This window comes from Electrophorus electricus, chromosome 17 (assembly GCF_013358815.1).
Source record: "Electrophorus electricus isolate fEleEle1 chromosome 17, fEleEle1.pri, whole genome shotgun sequence".
NCBI lineage: Eukaryota > Metazoa > Chordata > Actinopteri > Gymnotiformes > Gymnotidae > Electrophorus > Electrophorus electricus.
The window spans coordinates 11,744,106-11,764,727 of NC_049551.1; the positions used below are offsets into that span (position 1 = coordinate 11,744,106).

The 20,622-nt window shown below is 42.1% G+C and overlaps 2 protein-coding genes across 6 annotated transcripts; one reads left to right on the forward strand and one right to left on the reverse strand.

Moving 5' to 3' along the window:
• Positions 1 to 1,493: 1,493 nt before the first annotated feature.
• rbm18 (RNA binding motif protein 18) lies at positions 1,494 to 10,376 on the reverse strand. 2 transcript variants are annotated; one of them, XM_027007491.2, is made up of 6 exons: positions 10,227 to 10,376; positions 9,528 to 9,641; positions 5,081 to 5,207; positions 4,407 to 4,487; positions 2,823 to 2,911; positions 1,494 to 2,509 (listed from the first exon to the last, which is right to left on the reverse strand). In XM_027007491.2, exons 2-6 carry the CDS (start codon positions 9,632 to 9,634, stop codon positions 2,344 to 2,346), a joined length of 570 nt encoding a protein of 189 aa, XP_026863292.1. In that variant the 5' UTR covers positions 9,635 to 9,641; positions 10,227 to 10,376; the 3' UTR covers positions 1,494 to 2,343. The 2 variants fall into 2 exon arrangements, with proteins under 2 accessions (XP_026863292.1, XP_026863284.1); XM_027007483.2 differs by having other exon boundaries at positions 4,401 to 4,487.
• mrrf (mitochondrial ribosome recycling factor) lies at positions 9,840 to 20,067 on the forward strand. Of its 4 annotated transcripts, XM_027007469.2 has the most exons (8): positions 10,414 to 10,502; positions 11,066 to 11,182; positions 12,248 to 12,420; positions 12,766 to 12,918; positions 15,468 to 15,586; positions 17,600 to 17,691; positions 18,916 to 19,075; positions 19,469 to 20,067. In XM_027007469.2, exons 3-8 carry the CDS (start codon positions 12,267 to 12,269, stop codon positions 19,544 to 19,546), a joined length of 756 nt encoding a protein of 251 aa, XP_026863270.1. In that variant the 5' UTR covers positions 10,414 to 10,502; positions 11,066 to 11,182; positions 12,248 to 12,266; the 3' UTR covers positions 19,547 to 20,067. The 4 variants fall into 4 exon arrangements, with proteins under 4 accessions (XP_035391308.1, XP_026863260.1, XP_026863270.1 ...); XM_035535415.1 differs by lacking the exons at positions 10,414 to 10,502; positions 11,066 to 11,182 and adding an exon at positions 9,840 to 9,865; XM_027007459.2 differs by lacking the exon at positions 11,066 to 11,182 and having other exon boundaries at positions 10,404 to 10,502.
• Positions 20,068 to 20,622: the final 555 nt, after the last annotated feature.

Sequence of the window (20,622 nt, forward strand, 5' to 3'; positions counted from 1 at the left end):
AGTTTATTATTTCGATCGTCCGTGTTTTAATTAATCTACAATACAGAACAGAAGCTGATAAATCCTCTGTACCATAAAGTTCCCGCAAAGGTACACCAAAAAATATCATACTAAACAACAATGATTTGTGCTGTTGTGGTTATTATTATTATTATTATTATTATATTATTATTATTTTTATTATTATTGATTATTATTATTGATTATTAACGTGTACGCCTTTGTTCAGATTGAGAACTTGAAGATGTAGTTTAATGCACAATGCGCTTAACTATTAGATTAACTACCTACACTGCCTCCTGTTACAAATTCATGTGTGTCAAAACTTTAATTAGCATAGAATTTTTAATACCACCCATATAATTGGTTGGGTCCTTTTAAAGACTTCAAACAGCTACCAGTGTTGTTTGTTGCGAAATATGCGACACTCTATTGCACCCTGAGAAAACAATCGATATATTTTAGTACTGGACGGCTGATCTAGCTTGGTAACGTGCTACTTCCTTTTAATCTTCTTTATTTTCTGAACCGAAATGAAAATTTATAGCACTCCGCAGGAAAAATAAAAGTTGCTTCAGCATACACACGGGTATTATATGTATATAAAGTACATAAATACACACGCTTTCCAGAGAAACTGGAGGTGTCTGACAGAGGTCCGTCAGCTGTGCAAGCAAAGTGCTTCTGAAGCTCTAGGAGGCCTTGTGTCTCTCACATACACCATATCAGGGGCAGTGAAAAAGGCCTACACAAGGTTTCTGCATAAAGGGAGAGCGAGCCATCGGTATACATGCTTGTACTCCGTACAGGTACGTGATTGCAACCTTAAGTTACTTATTTGGAAACACTTATTTTTCCTATTTACCGCTCGTGCTATTAACCTACTATAGTTTGGCACCCGAGGACTCTTTAGGCGTTATGGTTAGCTCAAACGGGTATAGACTACGGAATTTACATATGCAACGTAGATATATTGCGTGCATCATTTTCAGACTCGCAAACCTTATTCGCTGCAATTTGCTTCAACTGACGGTCAGCTGTCTAAACGGTTATTATCGTGTGCTGCAGGGACAGAACGCCTTTCAGTAGTTCTGAAAACGACTCGTCTTCTCCGTGCTTGAAGGGACCCTAAAGAAATTGAGATGATGTACAATATCAGCACCGGTGCGTGAATGACCGAGTCTAACCACGCAAAAAAAAAAACAAACATAAAAAACCGGGAATGGTTGACGTAAGGCTTCGCGTAAAAATCTAACGTTAACTCGGGAGAGGGCAGCCGGTATACACTGAGTGTTGCCATGATTATCGAACAGTCGGCTAATTGCATAGATCACAACTCCAGCCACTGAAACGTACTGGGAGAAAGCAGCATTTACCAAAACACACAGCTGTCCCAGTTCGAAAAATAATCCTAACATTTATCCAGCGTCAACGGGGAGAACAGTTGTCATAACTAAGCAATTCCAAATCGACATGGAGAAAATAAGGTGAAGTGAGTTTGTTCTGAAGTTTTTAATCCTTTTGAGTACAATATAGAGCGCAAAAGCTATCAAAATATTGCCGAACTTACATATGTTAGGCCAACACACAACAGCGACAAAGCCGTCAACAGCCTGGTAATGTCTTGGCTTTTACCACTCACGCCTCTTCCTCCCAAGTTCACGTCCACAAAGCCCTTTTAAAGAAGGTTGAGGCTAAAATTAAGTTTGAATAAATCAACAGCTAAACAACTACTTGATTATGGCACTTTTGTGCCATATGCTGTGCTCCATCTGTACAAAATATACCTAGTCTAAAGGGTAAATTTCAATACAATTACAAATCATTACATTTTCATCCTCACAATATAAAGTACAACACACCTTCAGGCAATTCAGGATTACAACGCAAGGTACAGTTTAAAAGAACACACCAATATTGGGTCACACTGATTAGATAAGGTCAGTTCTGTGTGAATATCAATTTCAGGAGGGAACAAGATTCAGCATTTTCAATTGAAGGTACAAAACATACAAAACTTTAAAAAAAAGAAATCCACTTTTCATCATCAATTAAAAACAAACAAACAAACAAACAAGAAAGTCACTGGAGACATGTATTATACTGCTCACACCAGTTACACAAATGTTTTTCACATGGGATGGGTGAAGGGGTGCTGGGTGTAATTCTCCTCTTCTGGGTCAGCACATATGTTTTCATAACTCACACTCTCCTTCTCAATCAGAAATTAAAGTCCTGATCTTGGCCATAAAAATAAGGACTTGGTGTACAAGTTCACAGCATATCTTGTGGATGTCCTCAGCACAGGTACACCAGGAAAGCGGACTAGACTGCGAGTGACCATCATCTCCTGTATCTGCGGAAGGGCCTGTTATACGGCTGGGGCCTCTTGTCCCTCTTATCAGGGGGTTTGTTGTAGAGGTATGCAGAAGGTCCTGAATACTCTTCATCTGCATTTTCCTCCATCATTTGCAGCTTGGCTTCGATGGCCCTGATCTTTGCACTCACACTTTCAATAAAAAACACAGAGCAAGACAGAATTAATGTTTTACTTTGGTGCACACAGGCCCTGTTGATGTTACACCCATTTTGAAGGGGTAAACCTTCCATCAATTTTGCCAACCAGTCTCAAGGAAATAACCGTGACATACAACTAGTGCCGTGGTACTGGAGCAAACTGCTTGTTTGTTTTCTACTGGAATGTGTGCATGGGAGAGCAAGAGAAAGAGCAGGAGCAGCAGAGGGAGAGGGGAAGAGTGGCAGGATCACTAGGGCAGGAGGAACAGGAGACATGGTTTAAATCTAAAAGAAACCTGCAGAACCTCAGAGAGGTGGGCAGCTCCTCAGCTTCACTCGATGAAGGTTCCAAGCTGGCAGGCATGTTCTTGTCCCCCCTATAAGGCTCAAACCTCTGAAAAGAGAACACACACCGAGGGGGTAGAGGACACAGGGAAGTCGTCTGTGAGACATGCAATATAGGACAGCTCACATATATCAAAAGACTGGGGAATCAACCTGCAGGGCAGAGAGAGGAGTGCAGTGGCCATAACTGACAGAAGCCTGTGCATTCCACCTTACACTCAGGCATACTGGGCAAATCCCCACTCTGAGGCAGTATGGGAGAAGCTGATCATCACAGCCTTGGGCTGTGTGCTTCTTCCTCTCCAAACTGCCTAAGTGTGGCAATCCTGCAGTTTGCCCTGTGAACCTGTAATGAGAAGAACAAGAAAGCCTGCTTAACCCAAACTGCAGTTATCATCTCAAGACTGAAAATAAGCATGAAAGAAAGACAGCTGATCAATAATACACAAAATGAGACAAAATATTGTCAGCAATATTATAGAAGTACCCCAACAATATATGACTGGAACAGATCATTTTAAAACTGCACGAAATCCTTAAATTCATACTAAAACTTAAATCTTTGAAAAGTTAAATGCGGATTTATAAAAACAATAAATATACAAATCAAGCTGGATTTTGCCAAAGTTAAACATTTGCTTAAATGGAGGACAAAGCGCCTCTCTTCTTGCACCTCTTCATTAACCATAAACAATAGTGATGTCGCTCAGACTGTATTACTTATTAGGTGTTTTCAGATAATATGTCTAATGTGTCTGGGGAACAGTTATGAGACACTCCAGTTTAAAGAATCTGACAGCCAATAATGAGGCACCAAAAAGTGTGGCATAAGTGAAGTCCCAACCCAACTAATTCCAACATTATGCTCAGAGAGAGATAAAGACTCAATAACCCCTACTGGCATGTTAAAATGCAGACTGCAACCCAACACCCGCATATGCGCTTTCCACTGGCCCAGCAATGCATCCCGCTTGTTGTCAACAAGTCTGTCCTGTTAACCTTGACCCTAGCCTGGTGTCCCACTCTGCTAAGACTGGGAAGAGGGATGGTGGGTATGGGGGAGGGGAGCGTGGGAGGGGCAAGATTTTCAACCATACAGGATTTCCTCTCTCCCAGCAACAGCTGCCTATTGTTAGGGTTCAGGCTCTGTGGAGGAGTGCCTCTCGGTCTGCAGCATGGGCATCCTCAGCACACAGACCAGCTACTGCTGCTGTCTAAGCCAGTGGCAACTATCCAACTCAAACTCCACGGTAGCTTCTATTTTCTTTCTGATCCACCCCATGCAGAAGCAATGACCGCAGTTATAACCAGTGAAACTGCTTTAAATGGGATAAAAGTTTAAGCCTAACTACTACAATGAGGCTTTTACTATTACCTGCTACTATTACACTGCTAATAAAATACTAGCAGGTAAATGTAAGTGTCTACTGGGAGGGAAAAAACAAACAACTTCACCATTATCTGCTAGTGTTTCACTAATTGTTTGTAAGAGACTCACCTTTAACCCTAGTGTTTCTCTAACACTTTACTAGACTCACCTTTACCTGTGCATGGGCCCAACGCACCACCAGCTTCTTTGACAATGCCAGCTTTCCATTCAAACACTGTATGGCTCGTTCTGCCTCCTGAGTAGGAGAACAGCCAATTACCCAAGATGAAAAGAACTCTCACTATTCATTTGTTTTGATGTGGCCTTGCACATACTGCTTTTTAGATAGCAAATTACATCTTTTCTGACAGTGGTCCATGTATAATGTATACGCACTAGCAAATGATGCATACTTAAGTCAAACTTAAGTATTTTAATACATTACATAAAACCCTGCATGTGGTCTTCAGACACACACACACACACACAATTTATTTATTTATTTTTTTTTAAACGTTTCCAGATCCATTTGGACAAAATGGTAATTGCTAACCAACCGGACATAGTAGTGATGGACAAAGAGCAAAAGAGGCCATAGTGATAAATGCAGCAATCCCAAGATACTGCAACATGAGGACAAAGGAACATGAAAAGCTCCAAAAATACCAAAAGCTGAGAGAAGAGCTAGAAAAGATGTGGAAATTGAAGGCACAGTGCTTCCCAGCTAAGATATTATGTAGGACCCTCAAGCTCCCAGGCCTCTAGTAGAGGAAATATAGTGTGTGTAATATAATTGGCATTCAGCAAAGACTAGAGACCTCTATAAACATGGGGAAAGTGAAGCAGAACCTCTTTGGTGTGGAAGTTGACAAAGCAGTATCCTCTGGGCTGGCCCTCCAAAGGTCCTGACTTGTGGAACAGGAAGTCAAACTGCTTCACTTTTCCAAACTTCTCCAGGAGCTTCACCAGGTGATACCTAAAAAGAATCATTCAAAAAAAGGCAGTATCAGTTTAGAGCAATTTAATAGATTTTAAGCAGGATTTGGTTTAGAAACTAATCTGATTGATTAAATTTGGCACATTCAAGGTCTTTCCAATGTGTAAAATATGCATAAACTTTGCAGAAAAAAAATACTGGAGTATATATAGGTTAGGCAACTTATTTATGAGCATCTGCATGATGATAGAGCAATAAAACAGTAACCAAGCCCACAGGGGAAGGATCCTCGGTGTGAAATCACAATCCTTCCACAGATGGGCTTGATTAGAATGACAGGTCTCTTTACACCTTTTTAGCTGCAGTAAATCTTTTATTCACACAATACAAAGGATACAGCATGAGGACAATGAAAATATAAAACACAGGAAGTCAGAATTCCCACTGGAGTTTGATTCCAAACAAACATCTACAACTATGAACAGTTACAAAACCACATTGTTGATCGACAAATTAATGCTCAATAGGAGACAAGGGAAATCTCCAAAACCCAACCCTTTTCCATTTTTGACCTGAACAAAGCCAGTAGATTTTGTTCATTTTACAGTCCTTAAACACCCCTTAATCTGACCATGCTGTACATGGTCTGAAGACACTTCACTTTCCTCATATAGAGGGAGAAACGGGATAATCTGGGTGTAGCTGACACGACAGCTCATGCTCTACTCCCATATTATAACTGTCAGAGTCGAATAATATGGTTACAGAGAACAAAACAGTCTTAACTGCTCCAAGCATTTACATTGCATTGCTGGATTAATTAGAATCACAGTACAAAACAGATTTGGGTCAAATGTAGATAAAAGAATGGAATGCAAACTTTTACACATGTACATGTTCAAAAACATTTCAAAAAACTAAAGTACAACAAAAATGAACTACCAAGTAGTACTGTTCCAATGCTTTTATTGTACATTCTGAAGTAATTATAGATAAAAAGGTATTAATTCTGCATTCAAACAATTCCATTCCATTCAATAGCAGTGCTGCTTTTTATATTAAAGATATTTAGGATTTTCACTTTGTCCTTGCACTAAAATATTTTGAAAGAATAAACAAACATTCAAAGAATAAAACATTCAACAAGAACCCAAGTCATTCATCTTTCATGCAAAGAAAACAAACAAACAAAAAAATACACTCAACACGTGTCTAATCACAGGGTGCTCAGAACAAACTAGCGCTTCCAAAATAGCATGAAGATGGTACTGACAGGCACTAAAGCATGGAATCAGCATGCTGGACAGTCAATCTCATCGATTTCTACTCCTGTTTCCTCGGTTTTACATCATCTGTCATTACCAATAAAGGTGGACTTATCAAGAAAACCTAAAGAGATTGTGTTTCTTCACCTGTAGTGCATCACTCACTTTTGCTGCTCAATTCAGTCCAAGCTGATAACGTGTTGCTAATACAAACAAAGCATCCATATTTGGCACAGCACTGATCTTCAGGCACCTGGAGACTCATTCTACCATGCAGTGGGAAGCCATGTGTTGTAGTTTGCTTGAACTAAACAAAATGTCAGTGTTTTACCAGTATCACTGCACAGTGCATCCAAACACAACCAATGAGTAACAGCAGCACACAATTCAAACTTCATTTATAAAACATAACACTGTTAATGTGGTAAAGTGTGTGTGTGTGTGCGTGCGTGCATGTGTGTATCGAAAACTATTAGGAAAACAATGTAGAAAGAAAATGCCACCGCAACCACATTTATGTAAACTGTTGTTGTTTTGTTGTGTTTTTTGTTTAAAGTCATCTGGCTTTATTGTTTCGGATTGGTTTGTAGTTATTTTTATTCCTGGAATGGCAGGAGCTGAGGTAGAACTGGGGGTCCTGGCTGCTGTCTTAATGTTTTCCCTTCTTCTCCCAAGAGCTTTCACTCAGAGATGCATTTCGCACTTTCCCAGACTCCACCCACTCAAGCCCCAACTGCAAGGTCTTCCGGACAGAGCGGGGATTGATGAATTGGTGGAGGCCTGATACACAACCACAACCTGTGGCATTCATCTGGTCAGCACTTCAAAATGTTGTTATCTTTGATAGCAAAAGCAAGACATGCGCCTGAGCCAAAGGAACAAGAGGCCTGCTATCCCACTGACCTGTGACCATTCACTACCAACTGGTGCTTGCGGGGTACTGAGGTAAGGGCTGAATGAGATGTTAAAAGCCAGGGAGACGTAAAGAGAAAAATCACAAGTCAACATGGCATTATTTTCCATTCCCAGTTCATTAGTACCTGTGCAATAACAGTTCAATATGGATTCCTCCTACATGTCCCATTCCATTCATGAAGAGCTTGAACATTAGACTTGTGGGAAATGGGTGGCTACACAGAAAACACTAGGCTACGCTCCAGGATAGCAACTGGGAACCACTGCAACACCAGCACTACTCAGACACGTCATCTTATGTTCTTGAGTCCTGTGAAATGTCTCCTTCCTCAGTGTTTGCCATTTAAGTGGAAGTGGCCTCCTGTCCCCTCTCACCTACCCCTCATGTGGACAATGCTTAGCAGAGGCACAAACTGCCTTCAGCACATGTGGACGCCGTCACCAGCCTCTAAGCAACCCCCTGTGAAGCTTAGATACATCAACGTACCTGTGTTTAGCTGCGACAGGAGCTCCTGTTTGACGGAGCAGTGTTGGAAAGGGAAGAAGGAAAACTGTAGGGAAAAATAACGGTCCTGAGAGGTAAATGAGTGTTTTTGTTTGGCTGAAGACATGTGCATGAGTGAGGAGAACAGAAATATGCCTGAAATGTGAGCTTGGTGAGGTTTAGCGATAGTATCAAAACAGACAGCTAAGGAACTAATGCCTTTCTCACAACCCAACATTCCCTCAGCACCTGAGGTCACATCAACAGGTGAACTGCTGCCATAGTTTAGTTTGTGGTCATTCTTCCTACAGAATAAAATATGGTTGAAATGTCATTTGAAAATACAGTGCAAACAAACTGTGACGACATATGACAACAACTACAATATGAAAGGGGACATTTACGGTATTTAGCTGACGCTTTTATCCAAAGTGCCTTAACCAATGAACTACCAATGCCCTATGAAAGTGTTTAACTCCTGTGGAAGGTATGCGTGTTGCAGAAAAGGATTTTTTGGGCCAAATTATTTTTTTCTGCCAAGAGCTGCAGTTCTTTGCTCAGTAGCCCCAGAAGGGAGTGAGGTGATGGAGTGGAGCAAGAGGTGGTAAAGTGGAAAGTGTGTGTAGGGGAAGAATGACAGGCAGTGTGAGCGATTTTAACAGTCTGGTTTCTCATGGAGCCCTGGCAATGCCCTTCTAAGTAACTGCCTTAGAGTTGGAACACATGGAAAGAAGGAAGATTTACTATTGTTCAAATGTATCGTTTTATGGGGATAATTATTTACAATGGTAACATTAGTTATACTCATAAAAAAAAAAGAGGCAAAAGTATGTGTGTGTGTGTGTGTTTGTCTAATGGCACTCAATTTATGTTAGTTGTGGCCTCTCATATGCAGCATTATCCTGCTGAGACCCTGAGGAGAGCTGTGCTCCAGTATAACCTCCCTTTTTCAAGTGGCGACCAATCGCCTTGTGTCACTCTCAGCTTCTACCTCATATCCTCTACATTCCCATCAATCACCATGACGCCCAGCCTACATAGCTACAGTGGAGAAATTACAAGTGCACTCACACTCCACAACTAATAGTGCTTTCAATTATCCACTTATTTGGAAACCTCAGAGGAAAAAAAAAAAGAAGACGTTAGGTGAGCATTGACTTCACCCAGCAGGATTTGCAGTGCTCTGTGTGCCCTGACTCTGAAATGGAGCTTGCTACAACAAACACTGAGTACATGTGAACCAATTAATCTTCCCATACACCAGGCCATGGGTATTGCTGCTGTTCTCATTCAAGCACGTTATTTAAAGAAAAGCAACAGGTCGTGGGGGAAGGAAACGCCTGTCTAGACACCAGCCCAGGCAAGCTGTACATTTTCCAGCAGCTCTCTCTCAAAGTGTGACATTTCTCCTTTTCTTTCTTTCTTTCTTCTTCCCTCGATTCCTCTCTCCTTCCCCCCACTACCTTGAGCAGCGGCTACAGGCTGACAGAATAAACATGCCAGGTGAGTTGGAAGAGGCAGAAGCCACTAAGCAAAGCAGGTTTTGATGCTGGAATGGCTCTCTTTCACACACTCTGCTGTCATCTGCTCATTCTCCAGCACCAAACACATACACAACAAGCTAATCAATCATGTTTCCAGGCGCACAGGCCTGCCCACAAGGGGCTGAGGCAGCCATATGGGTGAGGTACTCACTCTGTGATTTTAGGATCAATGTTGCCAATCCACAGACGATGTCCTTCCTGTGATGACCCACTTGAAAGTATGGAGGCATTCTCCACCGTTTCTGCAGCTGACTGCATTGGGCTCCTGAAAAGAGAAAGTTATATATTCAATTTCTTTAAAATGCTCCATACACCATCTTTAAGTTTTCACACACTCACACACACATACATACACCGTCAGAACACTATGAGAGCTACTCTGAGATTTGCAAAATCACATACCTCTCAACTTTCACTTTTTTTTCTTTAAAAATACGAGAATAACGAGGGACTGAACATCGTTTCTATGCACGATTCCATGCTAGCAAGGTGTGTAGTTACCTTAAAAGATCAGTACAGGGCAAATTCTGCGCTTGACAACATTACAGCTAGTTAGTTATGTAGCAAATATTAACCAACTTCTCATAAATGTTATTACTTTATGACGTTGAAGAAACGTGTTTAACGTAGCTCGGTACAAGCTAACTAGTTAGATAGCTAAATAGCCAACTAAATCAAACTTCAACAAATACTTCTTATGTAGCGTTAGCTAACATATGTTATTTAGTTAGCAAAATGTAGCAAACGTTATTTGCCAGGATCTAGCTAGCTAGCGTTATGTAGCTAATGTTAGGTAGGCTATCTGGCTAGATAACCACCGTCTGTTGCGAGTAAATTTATTTTCACTTACCGTACAATCTTCCTTATTTTTTTTTAAACTCGCGACTATTAATGTCTCAAAAACAAATCATATCGTTTACCTAGCTACCTATAAACCACGACTGACTACTTGCTAACCCAGCTAACATAGGCTAGGTACGCTAGAAAGACAACAAGAAAGACGCAATCAAATGACGTTTACGGCTTTATGCGATGACGTGTAACACAAACATTTCTGATGACATTTGCACGTGTAACACTGGACGACTTGTATTTTGAATTAGTGTACATTGGCCTATACATTTGGGTAAGTTTGCCTGTATGAGTAGAGTAAATGCACATTAATTCATTTGTCTTAAATATCGTTACGGTGTGGTTCCAACTAGCTAGCTAGCCATCTATCCAGAAGCGTGTTAGCATCGTACAGTATATAGCTAGCTAGGTTAGCTAACTAGTTAACTCACCTAGATGCCTAGCAAAGCCTTGCCTCATTTTTTAAACTCTAATAATTACATTTTATAGTTATTGGAAACGTGACTTTAAATAGTCGAAGTATAATCGCTTTACATGGTTACAGACGAATGTAAATCTTAAAGGATAGAGTACGTTTCATAGTTAGATTTTTATATTTAGCTAGTTAGCCACAACATAGCGACATGGCTAGGAACGTAAAAAGAATGTGTTCCAATATTCTATGGAACATTATATGCACGAATTCTAAATTGACCAATCACAGTTTAATGTATATACTTCACGGAACAATCTGCCATTAAATATCTACCATCATATTCTAGCTAGATAACCTTAGGTGTGTGAATGATTCCTTTGAATGCCCATAAAATGAAAATGTTTATGTACTTTTCTGTTAAGGAATGTTGGCTCATTTCAAAGCTGTCCTTGCATCTACTATATTATGTCTGCGATGGCCACCGACAACTTTTGAGACATTTCTTCTGGTGGACCTACTGTCACAACCACGTTTGTCTGGTATTAATATGCAACATCGTCTTATCACCTATGATAAGGACATAGCGGATTGAACTGCAGACACTCCTTTCATGAGGCGATCTCGGACAATCAAGTCGCGCCAGCTGCTCTTGTCCCGTCCTGTCAGAGATGTGTAGACCACCTGGGAAACCGTTTTTCCGCTTCGTATGCTTTCTAAAAGCTGCCATCATGCCCGTTCTGTCTTCTCCTCTTCTCTCGCTAGACGGCTACACTTGTTAGAGTCACCTTTTCCCGTTTTGATCTGCTTTCAACCGCAGCAGCTGTTCATTGAAGCCACCACACGCCGTCAACGAGACCTGATAAAAATCGCGACGCGTGCTTGTTTTGGTGATAGAAGACGGAGCGACTGCTTTTAGATCCGTGCTGTCTACCTACCTATCACTGACGTGATGGCATACAACTGTAAAAACACACGGGCCCTGACCCATCTCACCGGCTGCCACTCTGAAAACAATAAGCAAGGTTTTATTTTGGCTGGGATGATACTTGCCGCTTAAAGAGGACATGGGCTGTTCTTAAATAGGTTTATAATACTTAATCATAGTGCGTATAGCTATGATTAGCTCCCATTAGAATTACATTTGTCTGGTTAGCTGTACTTTGGAGCTCGCAATCCAAATGATTGTACCTAAAAGAGGATCTCCTAAAATTTGAATGAAGAAATGGTTTCACAAATGCTATGCGCCCCCTGGTGGTAAGGGTAAATGATAACTAAGTTGAAAATATCTAATGTATCGAGTATTAATTACATTACGTTTTTACAGAAGGTTAGCAAGAAGCTTGCTATCTGCCACTCTATTAGCTATAACCTAAGCTTGATAATGAGCCAAAAAGTCAGCCAAGCAAAAGGGAGAAAAACAAGCTATCTTTGACTTTGTATGAACCCTGATTTTGTTTGTTGTATTCTGTATTAGGGTTATAATCATCCCTGTTTCTGGGGAATACTTAGGACCATCATTGATGGTGTTAGACCTTGAGATCATGATGAATATATAGAAAAATCTGCATCAGTGTCTGATATGTAATTCCCCTTTGGCTGTGCAGTGTGTCCTTTGTAAAAGATATGGCGTCTGGTCGGCTAAGACCTCTAGTGTCCTTCATAAGAGGGGTGCAAGCGACCAGCACAAGAGTGTCTCCTCTCCTACAACATGGCTGCCCGCATGTTGTCATCCCTCCGCCCTGTTATGTCCGCCATTACGCCACAAAGAAAAGTAAAGGTCAGTAGAGCAGCTGTATCGCTCCTCTTCCTCTGAGCCACAACACATATGCCCCATGGACCATTTCAAAGGGCTTCTCATAGGGGTGCAGGGGGCCTTGCGTTTGTTCTTTAAGAAAGCTCTCCTCTCCTCTCCAGTGCTTGCTAGGTTCACTGGAGTGGTGCATTTGAGTGCATGGGTAATTCCTCTTGTCTTGCTTTCATATGTAATAGCAGTGATCATTTACCAGCATGCAGGCAACTCCTTTTGTTCCTTTCTTTCTCTCTATCTGTCTTTGAAACCAGTAGTGAACATATTTAATCCTCCATACCCACTCCACTGCGCCCCACCCCATACCCACCCCAGCAAAAGCCAAGGGACAGGTAGCCAAAGTGAGCATCAATGCTGCTTTGGTGGAGGACATCATCAGCCTGGAGGAGGTACAGGAAGACATGGCCACTGTGCTGGCCACACTGAAGGAGGATTTCAGCCGCAATCTGGGAATCCGAACCTCGCCAGGTAGGTCAGGATTGTACTTCACAAGCACGCAAACACCAGCCATGTCTCTATCCCACGAAGACCAGCCTCTCCTGGTGCACAGGCTCCACAAGGTCATCAGGGGTTACCTTATAGTTGCTAATGATGTTTTGTAAGGCTAGAGGAGCATCCTCCCCAAGGGTCAGTATACAAAGATCCATCCATGAATTATTTTTATCTTTCACTATTGTTCCATGAGGTGAGGACACTTATCGTGTTTGTGGTCCTGCTTCCTTGAGTACATCCAGGTCAGACCTATTTACCTCAATCCATCCCAGTCTCTAGTGGCTATGCTGAGGACATTACGGACAAGTGGTCACAACGCCAGGAACGTTGCTCGTTTCTGTCACCTATTAACCATTTCACTCCTCCTCCTTCACTCGCTCTGCTGTCCCTTCAAACCTCTGCAGTTTTACCCCGAAGGGCTGTCTAGCCTCTGAGCTCCAGTAGAAGTTGGACTAGTATGACATCATTTCTTTTAAAGGAGGAACTATAGTCATCTGGGCCTGATTATGGCATGTGTTTTTGTTGTGGAGGAGGGGACTGGAGAGTCACCTTGACTGGAAAGGTGGAGGCAAACCTGCAGATTAATGTGATGACCTGTCTGCACTCTTCCTCTCCCCACTTTGCCCTGAGGCTGCATATGGATAATTATGAATTTTGTTTTCTTGATACATTTGTATTGTTCTGAATGCTTTAAATTGAGCACAGGCGAGCCCTTGGCTTCCATATGGCGTGTGCTTTTAACCTGGTGATGGGCAACCTAAGAGCTTCAAGGTCCACAACGCTGTATGCTTTACTGTTTTCTCTGTTTGGACACTTAGCTAATTGTCATAGTTTTTGTTGACTGTGCATATTGGAGCAGACAAGGAAAATCAGTAAACAGTGGACAGTTCAGGTTCAGAGATTAAAAATCCAGATTTTGTTCCAACCACCTGGATTTGTTAATTATCTTAAGGTAGTAGGCTGATGTAAATGGTGAATTGGAGCTGTCTGACAAAGAAATGCTATGAGGATGCTTATCAGAGCAGGAGCTGCTGAGAGAAGGAACCATGAGTTGGAGAATTGTCTTTGGTTTTGAAGAGAAGTTGTAATATTGATGAATACACTCTTTTTCTGCATTCTGCGTGACCTTTGGTCTTTTCCGCTGAAGGGGGCAGGAGGTGGTGGCATGACCAGGAAGAGCTCAATCGGTTAATAGCCTCTCAGTTGATCCTCATCGTTTTGTAATGGAGGAAATGGCAGCTTGTAGTATGGAAGCGTTAGCAGATGTGAGAGGAACCAGGTAACTGAGTTAGGCGTGCACATAGAGAGAGGCGGGGGTAGAGGGGGAGAGAGTGGGAGGGAAAGAGAGATAGGGACTAGAGACACAGTCTTACAGGGCATGTCCACTCATTATCCAAAACCGGCAGCCAAAGTTTGCGCTCACTGTCGGGGCATGCGCTCTCCCTCATGACAAAATGGAAGTTTGATTCTTTTTAAGCCACATCTGCTCTGTTAACCCTGTCGTGTGACTAGACTAACTGTAATTAAAGTGGCAAGTTTTGAAAATACTGTAGTCGTCATGAAAGTGGTACAAATGTGGACATTTTCGCTTTTCACGAACGCTTGGCTTCGGTGGAAATCCGCAATCCGCAAAACCATCTTGTGTATCTTGAAAAGCTAAAAGTGCAGAAAGAATAATTGTAGAATGTGGTATTTTTCAGGCAGAAGAGAGAGGTAAGACAAATAATAGAATTAGAGGAGCGGGAGAAAATGAGAGTAGGAACTGGGAGACTGTCAGAAGGTGAAGCAACATGGGAGAGGGGAATAGGGGAAGCAGCAGTGTGTGAGGGATGGCAGATGAAGGGAGGAGACATGCTGGCATGATGCGTTTGTTTGCAGTCTTGAGAAGGTGCAGAGGGCGAAAGTGAACTGTTCACCTCCAGAGAGAGAGAGAGAGTTATTTCTCATTGTTTTTCTTTGTCTATTCAAATTGACAATGTATTTATTGAACATGTTAATTGATACAAGCACTTTTTGTACAAGCAGTTCATGGATGTTGCTGCATATGTATGCATCTGTATGTTAATGAAGCCTCTGTACTGTTTATATGCAGTCAAGATATGGTGTCTTTGAGTTTTGGACTATCCTTATTACAAAACAACCAAATAAAATTTCCCATGATTTAGGCCTAGTAATGGTTTTAGTTGGGATACAGTATGGGAAAAATGTTAAAGGTAACTGACATTTTTATATTATGAAATGAAATATTATGAATTCTGCTGTTATAGGAAATCTTGCTGGTCCATGTTGGGTGGTTGTGTGTTAATGGTTGTATGCTATTACCTGTGTGCAATGGCCTCTCAGATGAATCATGGGTGAATGAATTCTTCACATAATTCAAGTACCACCAGTCAAATTATAGTATTTAAAACATATTATCATTTTCAATAGACCTTTAAATGACCTTTTTCAGTATTTTTGATGACTGTAGTGCTGTGATTTGCATTCTTCCTTTCTGTTGTACTGACTCAATAGACTGTTTCCAGGTGCACTGGACCACATCTTGGTGACCACCAAGGATGGTAAATGCCCTCTAAACCAACTTGGACAGATCTCCATGAAATCATCACAGCTCATGGTGGTCAACATGACCAGCAACCCAGAGGTAAAGACAGTGTAGTCTCTGCAGCTGCATATGAGAGCTGAACACACACAGAGCACACACTCGCTCACACACTCCCATCCTGTGCTGTAATCTGAGTGTGGTGGACCCAACTTAGCCAGGTCTTGGGGAATTGATTGATCGTAGGGGGGCTGAAGCCCTTTGTTCTTAGGGAGCGATTGAAGCAGAGGCCAGGAGTCTGACACAGATCAGGAAATGACCGCACACTGCCCTCTGCAGCACGGATCTGTGTTAATGTGTGCTCTTTCTAACACACGCAAGCATGCTTGCAAACACACTTGCATTGATGTGTGCTCTCTCTAACACGCACCCACTCATGTAAACACACAGCCCTCCAACATTTCTGTCTTGTTCCTTCTTCTACTTCGACACCCTTGTCCACTCTGTCTGATATCAGCTTTCTGCTGTTATTAATGAGAGTGGCCTGATGCTAAGATAAGTCTGTAAATGAGATTAATGCGCTTTCCTTTTGGTTCCTCCTGCTTGAGGGTCTTATTTCATTGCTGTGCTCAACCCAAAAACCAGCATTGCAGCACAAACTTTTTAAGTCTTTTGCCTGTCTTAATATTGTAAACTTTTGTATGTTGCGATTAACAAAAAACTGCACTGAATACTGACTGGAGCAGTAATATGATTTGCACTACCATCAGGTACTTGCAAATCTATTTGGTTTCCTGTTCATCACTTTTTAAGTTAAGGTAAAATACGAGGACTCTACATGGCATTAAGGAGTAAGTTCATACTGCCCTTCACTGGTATAGTAACTGGCCCTTACCTAACAGGCCTGCAAAACCCAAACAGCAATGTGACTGGCCAGACCCAAAAGCAAACAGCTTTATAATTATTCTAATCCATTATGCACGCCTCTGCTAGAGAGGCCATTGTTTTCCAGTCATTCATTAACAAGCGAGGGAAGGTACAGCCTGGCTGGAAACCCCCAGTGGCTATTGTTAGCAGAGCTCCACAGAGAGCAGTCATTAACACCAACGAACGTTTGCCTCTTGGCTCTCCACAGCTAGTACCGCCGTGTTTGCTTTAGCTTTACCGATCTTTGAAGTCTCAGCCCATTTTTAATCATAAACGCAGAGGTCTGTCACTATTTTTAACATGTTAACCAGAACCAGGAGCTTTTTTTTAATTACCGTAAGAGTCTGGGCTGTTTGGGGGAGGTGGGGGGGGGGGGGGTGAATGAAACTCACAGGGCAAACTAATATGTGTGTCATTCATCGCGAGATGTTCTGCAGAATCCGACCACTTCTGTATCAGTTTGGGAAAGAAACCACAAAATATACCCTGCCTCTGACAAATTATTACACTATGTTGAATTCAGTTCACTCTGCTCAGTTGCAGCGTTTTTAAATCACTTACCTTTTGTGTTCTCTTATATCACAGCTGTTGTTGTTGTACCCAGAATGGGCACCTTTTACCTCTTCACTCCAGCAAACAAATTCAGACTTCACTCTCCATTACTCTTAATAACTATTAATACTTTCAAGAAGTTTATTACTGCAACCACAGTGCTGGCAGCTGTCTGCTCCTGAGGCTGCTGTACTGTGCCCAGTGGGGAGAGCAGGTCACCAGAGGTCACGAGGTTGCACTGCTGCCCCGCAGCCCTGTCCCAGAGGAGCATGTGTTGACAGTGCCCTGCGGGGGTTCAACACACACACACACACACACACACACACACACACACACACACACACACACACACACACACACACACACACACACACACACAGAGCCTCGCCCCTCTACACACCCCTCTAGAGATCCAGTAAAGGGAGATTTTGCCCAGTTCACCTTGGATCAAAGAGCTTGTGTGTGGGTACTCTGGTGGGCTAGGGCTGAGGTTAGATGGAGGTTAGAGGATGGATGCATGTGTGTAGTATGCACTGAAAAGGGTCTGTGAGTGTTTGTATCAGGTACAACAGACTCAGCTGCGTGTCATTAATTCTCTCTGTGTGTGTGTGTGTGTGTGTGTGTGTCCATCCTCAGGCCACTGCAGCAGTCACCCGTGCTCTACAGGAGAGCAGCATGAAACTGAATCCAGAGGTGGAGGGCACCATCATAAGGGTGCCCATTCCCAAGTGAGTGGCTGGTGCCCGGGGGCTGAGACCCAGCGATCACTTTCAACTTCTCCTGCCTCTCTCTCTGACCACTTTCACCTTATCTCCTGTCTCTTCTCTCTGACCACTTTCACCTTCTCTCCTGTCTCTTCTCTCTGTCCACTTGTTTGACAAGCTCTTCATCTTTACTTTATAAGATCATTATTTTTTTTGGAATATCTCACTCGTGTATATAACTTCAATATTTACAATTGTCAATTCCATGAAACATCATCAAGGAGCCATGAAGGATCAAATCCAATCCTTTCCGCTCTACATTTGACATTTTGCATGAAATAAATAGTATAGTATTAAACTATATAAATATTAACATTAGTTTGACTTTGATACGGAAAGCTACTCTGCTTTTAAGCTTGTGTTCTGGTTTTCTATACCACAGACTACAGTAAGCTGCTTGAGGTTTAAAAGTTTGTAATTCAGTGGTGTTTAACATGTACTACAAAAATAAATTCCTAGCCATTGCTATATCTTGTTTCAGTCTGTTTTCCCCAGTTCAACTCTCTTTGAGGTGAGAAGGCCCTCGCTAAATTCTGTAGCCTCCAACCACTCCTCTCCTGTCCTGCCAGGCAAAACAGCCACACAGCTCTACCGTTATTCTGTACACCACAAAACTAGTTGATTGTGAAGCCTCGCTACTGCAATAGATGCTATGACGATGGCAGGTGCTCCTCTGGCAGTAGAAAGTGGAAGGGCCAGCCGCAGCAGCCGCAATCAGCACAGCCTCCTCGCATGTATTTGCATGTATAAATAGAGCACAAGGCTTGATTGGCTCGGAATCACTAATTACATGCATTGTTTTCTGTAAACAGACTCTGCTCTTGGACTGTTTACAAATGGCTCATAGCAAAATGGCAATTAAGGAGGAGGCTGGGGGAGGGGCACTTCTGCGGCAGAAATTTGGAAAAAATAGTTTGTGTGGAAAGAAATAGTTTAATCAGGAACCCTTTTCAGTTCGTTCTGAAAAAAATATCTGCTTTTGATGTTTTAGTATAAGATTTGCCTGTTTTAAAACAACATATTGTTTACTTATTTTATTTCTACTGCTTTTTCTGGAACAGTAATGGAGGCAAAGATCAAACTCATTATTCCACACTGTCAAAAAAATGGTTCTTTATATGAGGTCTTCATATGAAATGCCATTCTTTCTGGCATAATTCTGTATGTGTGTGCTGTTGTGATTGGCAGGGTGACTCGAGAGCACAGAGAAAACCTGGCTAAGCTGGCAAAGGAGTTCAGCAACAAAGCTAAGGAGTCTGTTAGGAGAGTACGCACCAAAGCCTTGGTCCACATCAAGAAGGCCAAGGAGGGGGTCTCGGAAGACACTGTCCGCTTGATAGAAAAGCAGGTATAAACACCTTGATTGTGTTTTAAAGAAACAGAAGTGGTGAATGAAAATTGGTGTATTGTGGCAGTATATAATTAGCTTTTTAAAAAAACAACGGGTATGCCACTCTAGCAGACCAGAACTACACGGTTTAGTGATTCTGGGCTCCAACCTGTGAAACTATGTTGGGTCAGGTGTGTCAAGGACAAAACACTTAACACTTCTAGGCATTCCAGAACTAGAGTTGGGGTCTGAAATAAAAGGCTGGCTGTTTCTCTGTCCGCATGCTTCCATGCTGAATATCTGCCTCTCACAGTCAATGGCTCAAGGCTCAATAGCAGGCAATGTTGAAGCTGTAGTGTCTTGCCATTCCTGATGTCTGCCATCTGTGTGTCGTCTTACACCATCTTGCAGGTTCAACAGATGGCGGACAGCTACACAGCAGACATTGACAAGCAGTTAGCCACGAAAACCAAGGAGCTGCTTGGCTAATGGAGACAGTCTTCCAAGCATCCATGACCTTGTGCATTAAACATAACTTTGGCTGGACACATCCTTACAAAAAAAAAAAAAAAAAAAAGGAAATGCGGGTAACTTTGTCATAAAATTTGGCATCTCAAAGGTGGTGTTTGGTTGATGTTTGTGTGCTTTCCTCATGCATAAACAAAAGTGGCCTTAGCATGCCAGTGGCTATAAACCCCCCTCCACCCTGTCCTCAAGTCTTCAAACAAACAAATGGGAGGACAGATGAAGTTTTAATGTGATTTGGGGGTCCTCCTCCTAATCAGAGTGATGCCACAGGCTCTATGTTTATGTAAGAAAGCGCAGCAGTCAATGTAAACTCTGGTCTTTACAGGATGGTGCGGGAGTGTTCACAACAAGGCATTGCCAACATTTGTTTCGCATTCACAGCTGCTGAGCTAAAAATGCACATGTTTTCCTATTGTTTGTAAGGATTACAGTTGGAATAAAAAAGGCACACACTTTTTTTTTTTGACTCACTCAGAACTAAATTGCTGTGCTTCTCTTTGCTGCTTATTCTTTCAAGTCATTAACTTCATTCTTTTCCCAAATGGAACATCATTCTAGTGGATTTGGTCACATTGGTGGACATGGCAAATGTAGCTCATGGTTTTGTGGGGACTTCAATGTAAAACCTCAGCCTAATGTAAAAACTGGCATGAACAATACTAGGTTTTGCATTGAATAGCATCATCCCTAATGGAGAAAAACACAAGGGTGACTGAAAAAACAGGTTTGAGGTAGTACATAGACAGAGGAAATGGGCAGGTTTTCACTGTTCCCAGGTCCATATGTCTGTAATTTGGGGGCATTGTGTATCTTGGCCTGGACCAGAGGCTCATGATCGATGGAGGAGTGAAAATCCTGAGACGCTGGCTCCGCACACTGGCCTGAAAATTGCTTTCAGCTGATAGCTTCATTTCGCTTTACATTTATCAAACGGATTACTATGCGTCTCTCTCTGTTTACAGCTGCTATGATGGAGGCGATCGGGATGGCAGCAGAGAGACCAAATGTTTTTCCTTCTGTGTCGTTGAAAATATACA